This window comes from Alosa sapidissima, chromosome 8 (genome assembly GCF_018492685.1).
Source record: "Alosa sapidissima isolate fAloSap1 chromosome 8, fAloSap1.pri, whole genome shotgun sequence".
NCBI classification, from domain to species: Eukaryota; Metazoa; Chordata; class Actinopteri; order Clupeiformes; family Clupeidae; genus Alosa; species Alosa sapidissima.
In genome coordinates this window covers 31,981,855-31,996,891 of record NC_055964.1, presented here as the reverse complement: position 1 = coordinate 31,996,891, position 15,037 = coordinate 31,981,855, and the positions used below count along the sequence as shown (strand labels likewise).

The 15,037-nt window shown below is 43.9% G+C and overlaps 1 protein-coding gene and 1 long non-coding RNA gene across 2 annotated transcripts in view; one reads left to right on the top strand and one right to left on the bottom strand.

Annotated features, from left to right (window-relative positions):
* The window catches only part of LOC121716153, a 32,588-nt gene that overhangs the window by 8,468 nt on the left and 9,083 nt on the right, over positions 1 to 15,037 (top strand). The window contains exons 2-3 of the long non-coding RNA XR_006033781.1: positions 5,354 to 5,679; positions 6,468 to 6,471. This is a non-coding gene — a long non-coding RNA (uncharacterized LOC121716153). The remainder of the gene's footprint in view (positions 1 to 5,353; positions 5,680 to 6,467; positions 6,472 to 15,037) is intronic.
* LOC121716130 (tripartite motif-containing protein 16-like) lies at positions 5,556 to 12,625 on the bottom strand. Its single transcript, XM_042102333.1, has 6 exons — positions 11,950 to 12,625; positions 10,711 to 10,806; positions 8,511 to 8,744; positions 7,792 to 7,939; positions 6,589 to 6,645; positions 5,556 to 6,184 (listed from the first exon to the last, which is right to left on the bottom strand). Exons 1-6 carry the CDS (start codon positions 12,541 to 12,543, stop codon positions 5,655 to 5,657), a joined length of 1,659 nt encoding a protein of 552 aa, XP_041958267.1. The 5' UTR covers positions 12,544 to 12,625; the 3' UTR covers positions 5,556 to 5,654.

Below are 15,037 nucleotides of genomic sequence, written 5' to 3'. Positions count from 1 at the left end.
TCTGATTCAGATTGTGCGCGTGTGTGTGTGAGAGAGAGAGAGAGACAGAGAGAGAGAGAGAGAGAGAGAGAGAGAACGAGATAAGGAGAATGCACTGACCCCAACAATCCATGGATCTGTGCTGCCACCTTGTGGAGACAGAGCGCCAGTGCAGCTGCTGCCCCCTGTAGGCCACTGGTGGAAGTGCTGCTCCTGCACCTCACCTCTCCACACTAGGACCCCTTTTACTTTGTTTTCATTTTTTAAATGTGTGTTTGGCCATCTCATCATAAGTGGACAGTGCCCTTTCATGCGCAATGTCCACATTTGTGGACAGTAACTTTAACTCTGATTTCTATTTGTTTATCATGTTGATATACTCCAATCCACTTGAGGGCAATAATAATAGATCCATTGCAATATATTAACAATATGTATCATCTTATATTTGGAATATTGACTGCTTGATGACATCATCAATTCAACATGGCTGACAGTAATGACCATGTGCTGAATGCTCCAGGCATATCTGTAAAAAGTTTCTACTCAAGAAGGCAAAATCAGGTGAAAAAAAATATTATGGTGTACAGGAGAGTGTGTTGAACAACTCTATGTGTTTAGGAATGAAATTTGATGTAAAATATAGTTTGTAGACACTAAAAACCAACTGTCCACGTATGTGGACGTTGCGCAACAGAGGAGTTAAATGACCAAAAATCTGATTTTGTAACTAGGAAGTTTTTTTTTATTTGTATTGTTCAAATATGAATTTAACTACTTTAAATTACAAAGAAACAAACATTTGGTAAAGATAAATAATGACCAAACTACATGTTATACATTATGTGAAGTATCAAGGGATAATGGACGACACGGTGGTCTGTTCACAGAAGTTAATGCATGTTAATCCACCGTGGAGTCCATCATCCCGCTTATTCCACTGTTGCCACTTGCGTTGTGTTCATTTCCTGTTACAATTTAAACGTTTTAATCGCTAAAACTGTCTTGTTTGTAGAACTAATTTCTTCCGACACATATCAACTAATTTCTCAACTCACAGGACAAATTGCCGTTACTAGTTTTAAATGGATGGTTGCTACGGCCAAAGACCAGTCATTAGTTCCAAAGATTCTAGAGCGCTCCGCTCTAGAATCTTTGGTTAGTTCTATCTCTCCCGTTGTCAGTATCCCAAGATTCTGATGAACTTTAGCTTTGAAACATCGCTTTTACTTAGCCTGCTGTCATCCATCTAGCTAAAAGCCACCTCCGTCATATGCTACAATGTTGCAATGTTCTGAACGTCTGCATTTTACAGCTCGGATGCAACGTGACAGTTCATTTAAACTTCACAACGAGTTCGGCGAATTAATATACAAGTGTGATGCGGCCAAAAAAATGGATCTACTTCATAGGTGTGCAGATAACATACGGTTAATGGTCGTTCTAAATAAGTATAAGTATAAGTATATATACTTTTTTGATCCCGTGAGGGAAATTTGGTCTCTGCATTTAACCCAATCGGTGAATTAGTGAAACACAAACAGCACACAGTGAACACACAGTGAGGTGAAGAAATTACGTAGGACAATGGGAAATTCAACCAAGCAGTGGAATAACTGCCTATAATGACAACATTACAGAAATATATACAGAGACCAATGAATGGTGTGCATGTTTTGCAAATAGTAATATATTAAGACATTAGGTGGTGACTAAGTGGTGTACACACACACACACACACACACACACACACACACATACAGTACACACACACACAAACACACACATACAGTACACACACACACACATACACACATACAGTACACACACATAGTACACACACACACACACATACAGTACACACACACAAACACACACACACACACACACACACACACATACAGTACACACACACACACACACACACACACACATACAGTACACACACACACACACAGACATACAGTACACACACACACACACACACACACACAGACATAAAGTACATACACACATACTGTACAGTACACACACACACAGTACACACACACACACATAAACACACAATACACACACACACATACAGACACACACATACAGTACACACACACACACACACAAATATTAAAAATATGTTACATGCTAAAAAAGTAATATGCTGTTCATAACATTACAGAAATGATTGTAAAATCAATCAGTTTTTGAAACTTAAAACATTTTTCAAATCTTTCAAGATGTTTGTAAACATTATCTTCTAATTGACATGGTAAAAAATATTTTTCTGCAGTTAATAACATAACCAACATGATATAATTGTACAATCTACTTTTTTTTAACTGGACAAATATTTTTAAATCATTTTATATGTTATCTGTTACGAAATATGTTCAAAAAAATGATCAAATACTATTATAAATAACTCTATTTAAAATGTTAACTCTTTGTAATGTTGCATAACATCTTTAGAATATCCTTCTATGCCATTAAAATCATTACTGTTATGATGTACTTGAAAAAACTGTTGTTTTTTTGCATTAAAGTCACATAATGGTCCATATTTTCTGTCATTACTCTTTATTATTTTTTACCCCATTGTTGCGCACTGTCCACATACGTGGACAGTAAAATAACTTCTATATAAAATCATATTTTTTAAAAATTCAAAATGCTTTTCAGTTTTAGGCTCATATAGAGTAATAAAATCAATATTAAAAAAATCTAGACAATTTTTTTCATAATGCGTGCATGAAAGGGTTAAGTGTAAACAAGGACCAAAGATAAAGTTGACTGATATTCAGCAGACTCTTTTATCCAAAGCGACACACACTTGCAGTGGCGGGTTTGGGAATCAAACCACCCCAGCCGCAAAGGACCAAGACACACTGTGATTCAATCACTCAAACCACTTGCCCAGGTGGTCTGAGACACATTTGATTATGTACATTTTGTTGTATGAACACATTCTGATGCATCCCAAAAAATGAACTTCTTGTGGATGCGAGGTACAGTAGGCAACTCCATAAATCTGAACAGAAGTGGTCATTAACACGTCCGGATGTACACCTTGGAAAATGCCATTTAAAGGGAAAAATGACTTCCTGGATCACTGTAAAAGTTGTTTTAGCGCATCTGTCCATAGAATAGGACTTTTTTTTAGGAAATGATTTAAATGCACAGGCCAAGAAGCAATTCAATGTTATATTATTGCTGTAAGTGGCTTTGGATAAATGTGTCAGTCTTGGATTGGGCGTCTGTCTATGGGCAGCCCCTGGATTGTTGTAGCTTTTTCATCCTCCTTCTTGGCTTGAAGGTGGTCAAATCCCTCCGTAGCGTATTGTGCACGACACGTAACCCGTGGCTCACGCGTTGTTCGGGAATCCTTGCTTGGCTGGCTTCGGTCAGCTGTAAACGAGTGAACTTTCCGTTCCAGCTTCTCAAGCCGGTGTCCGGCTCTCGGTGGTGTGACACTGCCAAAGTTTGTTTGTCTGGAGTTCGGAGGTGGCGAGTGTCGCGGCACCATTACAAATTACAACTTACTCAGTCATACCCAGTGTCCTCGCTCGGTTCCTGGCTGCTAGCAAAGGCTGTGCCAGTCCTGTCGGTGTATTGCACGTGTAACCCACGGGTTACACACGAGTGCGACTCCCCACTGAACGGCGCAGGCTCCGGTCGGTCGAGGTGGGTGTGGGTGGGTGGGTTCCTCGTCATCTCTCGGATTGCCCAACTTCGTGCTCCGGTTAGTGAGAATTGCAGCGGTGATTCCTGAGCCTGTTTTTTGTACGGCCAGAGACCTCGTCAGTGGAACGAGTGAGCTATACTCCAGCTGGCTCCCGACGTCACGGTTCTCATTGTCACGGCTGATTAGTTTCGGCGTGACACGTGTCTACAGGTAAGTATAGGTGCGGCTGCCGCTGTGTCGGTAGATGCCTCGTTCTTGCACTGTATTGCCCGTGCTGCTGCCCGCTAGCGCACTCAGGAACAGCCTGTGTACTGCGCTAGCCAGTTTTAGCTCGTAGCACACAGGTGGCTTTGGCCTCTTCCCTATTCACGTGCGTCTGTGGCTGTAAACGGAGCGTCTTTCCGCTGGCCCCGCTTCCAATATGGAGCACCATCAGGGCCACAAATGCCTTGGTTGTGGCATTTCTATGCCTATGGAGGATGGCCATGATAGGTGTGTGTTGTGTTTGGGCCATCAACATGCAATTTTGGCGAGGGACACCCCCCAGTCGTGCATGAATTGTCTTCTTATGCCTGTACACACCAGGGAGGCCCGTTGTTGTTTTTTTCTCTTCTAAACGTGCGGGTTCTCCTGTTTCCGATGGGCCAGCGAGGAAGATGGGAAGAGTAGCCAGGGTGCGCGGGGAGTCCTCGCTGTTGTGGAGGAGGAGGTTGAGACTGTTCTCTCGTCTGAAGGAGAGGGGCTACCTTGTGCGCAGCCCTGTGCAGTCAGCCCCACAGGGGACGAGCTGCCCCGTCTGTTGGAGGAGGTCGTTGGCAGGGCATCCAGAGCTCTTGATATTCACTTTCCAGAGAAGCCCACTGCCTCTGCAGCCAGGTTTCACACTGACATGTTATTATTGATAACAAACAACTTTAGAAGGATTGATGAACCTCAGCAGCAGGGAGAGAGAGCGTTATCCCACACAGCCCCAAAGCTATGGAACTCACTTCCAAACAACATCAGGCAGTGTGAATCCACTGCCCAGTTTAAAAAGGAACTGAAAACGTATCTCTTCAGACTAGCCTATGGACTGTGATATGGCTAAATGGACTATATATATTTTTCTCCTATTTTGATATATATATATATATATATTTTTTTTTTTTCTCTTCTATTTGTTTTATCTGTAAAGCGACCTTGGGTGTCCTGAAAGGCGCTCTTTAAATAAAATATATTATTATTATTATTATTATTATTATTATTATTATTAAACAAACATGGATTATTGAATTGATTACGTGACTCAGTGAACAGTAGTGATCATGTGTGTTTTTTTTATTAAAAAAGAAACTGTAAATGTGACTTCCACCATAATCTGGTAAATTTGGACAGATTCATTCGTGTTGCAACAAGAAGTGTATATTTTATCATACATCAGATATATTTTTTTAATCTCTTGAGCACAACCCCATGACTATTTACTTCTACTCAACTTAATAAACTTCACTTTCGACCTTCCATCAGACACGTGTCCAATCACAGAGGGTCTAAAGGCCTGAACACCTGGGGGAGGGGAAGGAGGGTTAGGGGGAGCAGGAGGGAGAGGAGATGGATTGTGGGAGAGGATCAGAGGGGGTGAAACACTGGGCTCATCAACACATTTCACATTTCCCACCCAGTAGTGTGTGTGTGCTGTGCTGATGTGTGTTCCAGCAGAGGTGCAGACACTGTAATATCTGCTGGGGTCCAGAGATGAGGGAGTGGTTTTGGTCTTTTGTTTTCCCCAAGAACAGAGAATAGCAGGCAGCTGAGAGGCAGCAGCCAGATCTTTACATGTGAGTGGTGGCTTATCTGTGTGCTGATGAGATGGGATGTGTGATGTGTTTATGGGTACGTGTGTGTGTGTGTGTGTGTGTGTGTGTGTGTGTGTGTGTGTGTGTGTGTGGGGATGTGATAACAGCTTCTATCTGTATCTGGGGTCTTTGCATTTCTGTCCTGCTGTATACAGGGTGGGTCACAACAGCTTCACTGATGATCCAGTACGGTAACATCTAAACCCAGGGTAGAGTTTGTGAGTGAATGTGGTCTGGACTCTGTGCAGGAGGGTCATTGTGTTGTTAGAGATGCTGTAGAAGGCCAGAGTTCCTGCCCTGTGATCCACATACACTCCTATTCTGGATCTGGCCACTAGAGGGAGTTTAGTCAGTTTATCATTGTGGCAGAAAGAGGAGCTGGAGCTGTAGCTGTAGAGGAGCAGCATCCAGGACTGATCATTATCTCCAAACACACACTCAGCACCTCCTCCTTTCCTGCTGATGCTTTTATATGAGACTGCTATAGCAACCCACTCCCCACTCCTCTCCACCTCCCAGTAGCAGCGTCCAGACACACCCTCTCTACACAGCACCTGTTCCCACCCATCAAATCTCTCTGGATGATCAGGATATGACTGGAGCTCATCTCTCCACTCCACTCTTCTGTTCCCCTCAGACAGATGGAGGTGTCTGTGTGCTGTGTTGGGATCCAGTGTGAAGTGACAGGAGTCTGATGAGGGAGAAGAGAGGACAAAGTTAGATTTGTATTTTAATTAGGTGTGTGTGCGTGCGTGCGTGCGTGCGTGCGTGCGTGCGTGTGTGCATGCGTGTGTGTATAATTATGTACATTTTTGTGTGAATGGCTGTATGTAAGTATAAACATGAGTGAATTTCACTGCTTGTATTCAAATGTATTAAAAGAAGTGTATTTATGTTTTAGTGTATGCGTGTGTGTGTGTGTGTGTGTGTGATTCTGTACATTTTTGTATGAATGGTTGTGTGCAAGTGTACAGGTGAGTGTGTTTCACTGCCTGTGTGTGTGTGTGTGTGTGTGTGTGTGTTTCCACAAATACTTGAATGAATGACTGTGTGTGTACATGTTTGTCTCAGTGTTTGTAGACCAGATCAACTTACACTTTAAGAACTCTTCTCTGGTTACTGGCTCAGTAAAAACAGCCTGGACATCAGACACTGAGAAAGAAGAAATGCATTATAACTAACCAAACTTGAACCAAAGTGAAGATGGAGATGCACTCATTCAAGCAGCACTGATCTTCATCAGGACGGGAAGAGCATGTTCAGAAGACCTTCAGATGTGGGGGCTGCTGGTCTAGTGGTTCGGGAGCTTCCAAATGGAACAGCTAAAGGTTGTGAGTTTGATCCCAGGGGCTGCCACCATTGTGCCTCTGAGCAGGGCACCTAACCCCAAGTTGCTTCAGTAGTTCCTGTAGTTAGTTCACTGGGAGTCTCTCTGGATAAGAGCGTCAGCTAAATGATGATTCATTTTAATGTAATGGAACCATTTGAATCAATTGCTTAACCCAACAAACTGCTGAGCAAATGGGTCAATTAAGTTGGTATATATTACACATTGAATGACCAAAACCAGCTGGGCACAAATACAAGTAATCATTTGTAAGTCACGGCCCGCTGGCTTTGTCCTTTCCCCCAGGCCGTGGCTTTGTCCTTTCCCCCAGGCCGTGGCTTTGTCCTTTCCCCCAGGCCATGGCTTCTCTGTTCTGCCTTATGTCCCATACAGGTGTGATTGGAGCCAATCAGCCCAATTAGGTGCACCGCTGCACAGGTCATGGCTTCAGATCCGCTGGAGATCCTCCCCTCTGCAGGCAGAGAGAGCAGCAGAGCACCAGGCGCTTGGTACGGCTTGCTGATCCGGTCGCATCAGGTGCCTTTGTTTGAAGGCCGTTCGGCCGACCCTGCTTGTTTTGAGACCTTTTGGACTTAATAAATTGTAAACCTTGTGGAACTTACTCTGTGTCTCTCCCATCATTGTGTTGTGCTCACAACGTGCACATATCAGTCACTTTGCCTAATTAATGAATCGTCACACCGTTAGCCATGACCAACATAAATGAATATCACTATGCACAGGTATAGGAGCAGGCTTCAATTAATTATTTGTATAGTTTCTTAGAGTGCTGGACTGAACAACTCATATACCTGTAACAACTAATAACCTATATCAGAAAAAGAGAAAAGGCTGCAATTTGCATACATTTCATTATTTTATGATTATGATATTTAGCAGACACTTTTATCCAAAGATTATCATATTATGTGACCTCTTCTCCTTTTCTAATGAATGTCTATATAACAAACCTGCTGCAGAGATCTTCATGACTTCCTGCTTAAAGAAATCCTCCAGCTGCCCCTTCAGTGAGGAGACAGATTTCTTCACAGCCTCAAAAGACCAGCTTTGGCTGACAGAGGTGCTGGATAAATCTGAAGGGCTGACTGACTGAAAATGCTACAAATGAGAGAGAGAGAGAGAGAGAGAGATGAATGGATAGGAACATAATTATATCTGGGGCCGTATTCACAAAGAATTTTAAGGCTAAAAGTAGCTCCTAAGTGGCGAATTTAGGAGCAACTCCTAAAAATAATGGGCGTGTCACTCCTAACTTTAGGACTCCTAATTTGTTTCACTAAAAGTAATTCACGAAGCATTTTAGACCTAAAAGTAGCACCTAAGTCTGGGACAGCTTAAAAGAAGTCAAGAGGACTCCTAACTCACTAAGACCTATTCACTAGGCAACAGGTCCAGACAACATCCCAGGTCGTGCGCTGAAGGACTGCGCAGGGGAGCTTAAGGATGTCTTCAATACAGCCCCTGATCTAATGCATATCTGAGGTTGTATATTGTACCTTGGCACTGAATGCAATATTGCAGAGCTTTGGCACTGAGTGCAAGAACATTCAACTGAAAACAGACACTTTATGTTGTATACTGTATGTCAATTTAATTAGTATATTCCAACAAGGGTTGTATGATGTTGGAAATTAAACACTTGCAAAAAATCTATCTACACTACAGTTACCTTAAGGAAATGGATGTGATCCTCTGTGTGTGAAAGCTGCTCCAGCTCAGCATCTCTCCTCTTCAGCTCAGCAATCTCCTGCTCCAGTTGCTTCAGGAGTCCTTCAGACCAACTCACCTCAGCCTTCTCCTGAGCTCTGATCAACTCTGTCACCTCAGAGCGCCTTCTCTCAATGGAGCGGATCATCTCAGTAAAGATCCTCTCACTGTCCTCCACTGCTGTCTGTGCAGAGCTCTGTTTGGAGACACAAACAGAGGGTCCATCTAAAGCAGCCCTCACTCAGCTCCTCCACACAACCTGTTACCCACAGTGTGGACCAGAGGAACTGGAAAGTGACTCAGTTTTGCCGACTCCTCTTTGGCTGACTGGGTGAGAGCCCTGACTGAGTGTAACCTGCGTTGTGTTGACTGTGCGGCTCAGCTCTGCACTCGTACTGACTTGAACCTGCAACTTGCAGCACCTCGGAATGGGAGTTGAGCACGCCAGCAAGGGAGCTGAAACCCACAGGCTCTAGCATCTCCTGCTAGCGCGTCTCTTAAACCCACAGGCCCTAGCATCTCCTGCTAGCGCGTCTCTTAAACCCACAGGCTCTAGCATCTCCTGCTAGCGCGTCTCTTAAACCCACAGGCTCTAGCATCTCCTGCTAGCGCGTCTCTTAAACCCACAGGCTCTAGCATCTCCTGCTAGCGCGTCTCTTAAACCCACAGGCTCTAGCATCTCCTGCTAGCGCGTCTCTTAAACCCACAGGCTCTAGCATCTCCTGCTAGCGCGTCTCTTAAACCCACAGGCTCTAGCATCTCCTGCTAGCGCGTCTCTTAAACCCACAGGCTCTAGCATCTCCTGCTAGCGCGTCTCTTAAACCCACAGGCTCTAGCATCTCCTGCTAGCGCGTCTCTTAAACCCACAGGCTCTAGGGTCATTCCACGCCAACTCAGCCACCCATGTACATGACACCTCTCAGATTTTGCTGAAAAGCGGTGAATATATGCCGTATATTACGTTACCAAACACAGGAATCTGACGTTTCAGGTCAATATCTCAAACGGTGTGCCTGTGGCGTCTATTTGAATTTCGGGTGCCACGGCCCTAATTGACACATTGGAATTTCACATTTCATCTTTTGCCATTTTTGGAAGCCCATAGCGTCTGTTCTAATAGTGGTAGAGGGCTGGAAACTAGTGTGGTAGTTCATTGTAGCCTGTACTACACAATTCGGGAGGCAGAATCAATATTCCTAAAAAATGTTGACGGCATGTGTGATTTTTCACTTTTTGGGTGGCCCTAGCACCACAATTAATGATCATATTTATTCTAAACAGGATTATTTGTTATATGTGGGAACCTTGCTCTTGCCAAAATTAATTTGAAGGGTATGGTACCACTGGTGGGGGTTTCATGGGGGTCCAAAAACCCTCTCCGGCAGAGGTGACTCTTTTGGAACCCCATATTTGGACCACAAAATGACCATGTGGGCACTTGATGATCCTAATGGGATTTATACCAGATAAAGATACTGTACATTTTTGCTCTTTCTTTTAATGAAATCAAATTTTTGACTATGAAGCTCCATAATATGAATTTTATTCTTCATAATGCACCATTTTGGACATTGTTTCCAGAAGTCTGGAATGTAGATCAGGGAGAATTTAGTGATGATAAAGCATGAAAATAGTGGAAATAACTTAGTATTATGCTCAGAGATGGCAAACAATTAAATACTGAGACTGTCACGGATTAACCCCTTATCCCCCATGACCAGCAAACCATGAAATATTGACCCGAAACTTCAGATTCCCTCGTTTGGTAACATAAGGCATATTTTCACCCCTTTACAACAAAATCTGAGAGGTACCATGTACATGATACCCCGATATTGGCTGTTTTCACATGGAATGACCCTCTAGCATATCTTGCTAGCGCGTCTCTTAAACCCACAGGCTCTAGCATCTCCTGCTAGCGCGTCTATTAAGGTGTTGGGAGGGAGGTTTACACACTGCACAGCTACGTACCATCTGGCTACCGTTAGATGAGCTCTGACATGGCAGCCAGCTGCTGTCCTCTAGTCTGGTCAGTATTACATTTGTGTTTGTCCCCAAATTACCATCAGCTCAATGTTGATTACTGAGCCACAGGGAATGCCTAAGGAGCACACCTGTTTGTTTATGCAGTTAAAAGGGTCTATAGTTTTCTCAGTACTCACCTTGAGAGTCTCCACAGCCTTCCTAAGCTCCAGCAGCTCCTTCTCTCTCTCCTGGAGTCTCTGCTGGAGTTTCCTCTTGGTCTCCTCCATCTCCTTCTAAATGACACAGTGACAATACCAGACTACACATTACTACATAGTTACACTGTATATTCAATAGTAATTTAATCCTCACATGACATTTTGATCTATAAATTTAGTCATTAAGAAGCCTGTCTCTGCAGCATTTGTGGAAACCACAGAGCAAACAGTGTCGTTATTGGGACTTGGGAGAGATACCACGTATTCAGTAATGGACTGTGTTCATCTTTACTTGGGATGGGATCAGTAACAACTGGGAGTCCAGCAAACTATTCTGTTTAGCTATGCTTCTGAAAGAAACATTTAATAAGTCATATAATTTGATGCAATGCGTATAACTACACACTTTAAATGAATGTGTTAGAAACAACACAAACTGTGCTGTCCCTTTCTGGACATAGAGATGTGTTAAAAAAAACAACTACCACTAGAAATGATGGGCCCTATTATGGACCCTTTCAAGAGAGTTCCATTATCAGCATCATAGTTGGCCCCACAAGACTTCCTTTTTAACATTCCATATGTTATCTTAATGAAGAGGAAGTAGATTGGGGCCCAAATAGAACATTCAAGCATTGTTTTTGTTTTTATTGTTGAAAGGGTCTATAGAAAATAATGTTGCCCCTTTAGTTTCCACAAACTGGTGAAAGGTTATCACTTTGCCAACAATAATGTATGGTGAAATATATAAGTTTGACTATGTAATTTAGCGTTCTTGATGATAATATATAAGTGTTCTCCCCCCTGTCAGTGCTGGGTCCTTCTGACTCTTGTGAATTTGGCACAGCATGTCAACAAGGTAAGCATTTCAAGGTGAGGATAGCTTTTTGTCTGAAGTAGCCAATATGCATTTCAAGGTGAGGATAGCTTTTTGTCTGAAGTAGCCCATATGCATTTCAAAGTGAGGATAGCTTTTTGTCTGCTTTTTGACAACTTCATTCAACCTGAAGATTATGCCGTTTCACTTCATGACCTTCGAAAAAAGGAGCCATCATTATCATTTAATCCTGTTTGTTTAAATATGTTGTAAGAAGCATTTCTTATTTAATGCATAGCCTATCAAAACTGCAGTTTTGCAGTAATTGTTTATATATATTTTTGTAAGTGATACACTCTTCACTAAAGATATCCGCACCTGAACTCCCTCCCGGTGCTTACCTGTTTCTCCGTTCTCTCAGCTGCAGCTGAGACCGTGTCATGGCCTTTGTGTTCATCTACCAGACATAGCAAACAGATGCAACTCTGATCCGTGCGACAAAATACCTCCAGGAGCCTCTGGTGCTGAGCGCAGATCTTGTCCTGTAGCTGACCTGTGACATCAACCACGTTGTGTCTTTTCCCTGAGAGTTCATCATGGCGCTGGAGATGAGTCTCACAGTACGACAACAAACACACCAGGCAGGACTTGACCGCTTTTAGTTTTCTCCCGGCGCAGCTGTCACACTCCACATCTCCAGGTCCAGCAAAACACTGAGGAGAAGCAGTAGGCCTAACTTGAATTCTGGTCTTCCTAAACTGTTCCACAACCTCAGCAAAAACGTTATTTTTGTTCAAAACAGGTCTTGGAGTGAAAGTCTGTCTGCATTGTGGGCAGCTGTAAACTCCCTTCTGATCTTCCTGATCCCAGCAGCCCTTAATGCAGCCCGTGCAGTAATTGTGTCCACAGTTAAGAGACACTGGATCCTTCAGTAGATCCAAACAAATCGGACAGATAAAAAGGTCCTCCTGGTTAATTGAAATCGCCTCTGCCATTCTTCCCGAGCACAACACAACAAACACTTCGAACCTCCGAAGCCACTCTCTCCTTTCAGTTTCGTTTCCTCTGAACTCGGTGTAGACCCGCCTACGCTTGAAAGACTTCCGTGGATGTAATGTAGGGTTGTGTCAATGCAACCCAGATCATGGCCAAAACACATTTGTGATTGACAAAGATTGGCAGATAATTCTGCATGGCTGATATGACCAATTAATATGGGTTATTACCATTATGTAACAGGGAGGGGTGCTTCACTCCCCTCCCTGAAGGACATTTACACCACCCACCTCACCCGCAAGGCGACCAAAATTGTGAGTGATGCAAGTCACCCCGCTCACAATCTGTTTGATCTACTGCCCTCTGGGAAGAGGTACAGAAGCCTGCGCTCCCGCACTACCAGACTCACCAACAGCTTCATACACCAAGCTGTAAGGATGCTGAACTCTCTCCCTCCTCTCCCCCCTCCACCCTCAGCTACATAACATCCTGGACATTGGACCCACAAAGGGCCGCCTGCACTACTCCACTTGCACACTTGTACACTTTACAACTTGTTGTTGTTGTCCTGAAAACACAACACTCCTGCTGCTCTTACATAACTTGCACCACTATGCCACTTTCTTTCTTACTTAGGTCAAACAGAACTACCCAAGCCTTTTATTGGCCTGACTTTGCACTAGTATTTTATTGACTGTCTATGCACAATTTCAACCAAATTTTGCTGCTCTTATTTTTTTTTCATTATTATATGTGCCCTCTTATTTACTTATTTACTTACTTTTTTGTTTACTTGAATGTTATGTTTGTCTGTGGACTTAAATTGGTAAAATATGTCTTGTCTTCACCGTGGGATAGTGAGAAACGTAATTTCGATCTCTTTGTATGTCTGGAACATGTGAAGAAATTGACAATAAAGCTGACTTTGACTTTGACTTTATTAGGTGATTGCTTCAAACTAAGAGTAAAACAACCTCGTTTACTGGTCATGAAGAAGCACCAGTTTCCATGTATGATGAAATTGACTGAGAAACTTCAAAACTGTCAAAGTATTGAATTCCATTTCGTAACCTTAAACACTGTAAAATAAAGCAAACAATTCAGAATGTCCTCATTCAAAATGCATGGATAGGCTACTACACAATGCCATTAATTCAATGACTATGAAGAGTAATGCTGCCATCTAGTGGAGATATTGTGTGGTGCTGATTTGAAATCTAACTGCCTGGCCCTCTGGGACATGAGGACCTGAAAGAGCAGATCCATGCTCTCCTCTTCAACCTGGCCCTGGCTGACCTCCTTCCTCTCCAGTGTGGTGGTGGTGCTATGGTTACGTGTTGGCTACTGCCTCTCCGGAATAGACTGGAGGTTTGGTGACGTCTTCCTCTTCCTGGTGTCCTTGAACCATAAAGTGAGCATCTCAGCTCAGTGCCCTGGAGACAGGTAAATGTGTGTGCAACATTGACTCGTGTGAGTCACCATAGCATCTCCACAGCAGCACTGGAGAGGACCCTCACCTCCCTGGCTATGGTGGTGGTGGTTTTGGTCACCTGCTTCCTGCCCAGCAACGTAGCCCGAGTGCTGATCTGTGTTAGGGTGTGGTCACACAGGATGAGCAAAGCCGTGGAGGTGGTAAGCGCGGTCTTCCACAGCACGCTGACCCTCACCTGCCTCCAGACTTGCCTTCCACAGCACGCTGACCCTCACCTGCCTCCAGACTTGCCTTCCACAGCACGCTGACCCTCACCTGCCTCCAGACTTGCCTTCCACAGCACGCTGACCCTCACCTGCCTCCAGACTTGCCTTCCACAGCACGCTGACCCTCACCTGCCTCCAGACCCGCCTTCCACAGCACGCTGACCCTCACCTGCCTCCAGACCCGCCTTCCAGGTGTGCAGATGGCTGGGGAGACTCCGACAGTGGACACCAAAGGAGGTGCACAATATTTATTTGGAGATTAGACATTATTGCTTAGTACATATTACTTATTGCTTCCATAGATGAAAGAAATTTGAATAAATATTAAACTAGGATATTCAGTGAGTTTCGTTATAATTTTGGCAAGATACTTTTGAAAATGTCCTTACAGTAAAAGTTTGGGCATATGATGATAGAGAGAGAGAGAGGGAGGGGGGGGAGAGAGAGGGAGGGGGGGGGAGAGAGGGAGGGGGGGGGGGGAGAGAGGGAGGGAGGGGGGGGGGGAGAGAGAGAGAGGGGGGGGGGGGGGGAGGCTGGCAGCTGCAGGTTTCGCTGCTTCCTTTACTTCTCCCCTTTCAAAAAGGGCTCTTTTCAGCGGTGTTTGCAAGGTTGGGACTTTTCAGCGGTGTTTGCAAGGTTGGGACTTTTCAGCGGTGTTTGCAAGGTTGGGACATTTCAGCGGTGTTTGCAAGGTTGGGACTTTTCAGCGGTGTTTGCAAGGTTGGGACTTTTCAGCGGTGTTTGCAAGGTTGGGACATTTCAGCGGTGTTTGCAAGGTTGGGACATTTCAGCGGT

Excerpts from the sequence above, each read along its gene's own strand:
- LOC121716130 (XM_042102333.1), bottom strand. The coding sequence starts at position 12,543 with ATGGCAGAGGCGATTTCAATTAACCAGGAGGACCTTTTTATCTGTCCG. Across the intron at positions 10,807-11,949 it reads CTGAGAGAACGGAGAAACAG|AAGGAGATGGAGGAGACCAA; the intron begins GTAAGCACCGGG and ends TGTGTCATTTAG. Across the intron at positions 6,646-7,791 it reads CATGAAGATCTCTGCAGCAG|TGTCTGATGTCCAGGCTGTT; the intron begins GTTTGTTATATA and ends CTTCTTTCTCAG.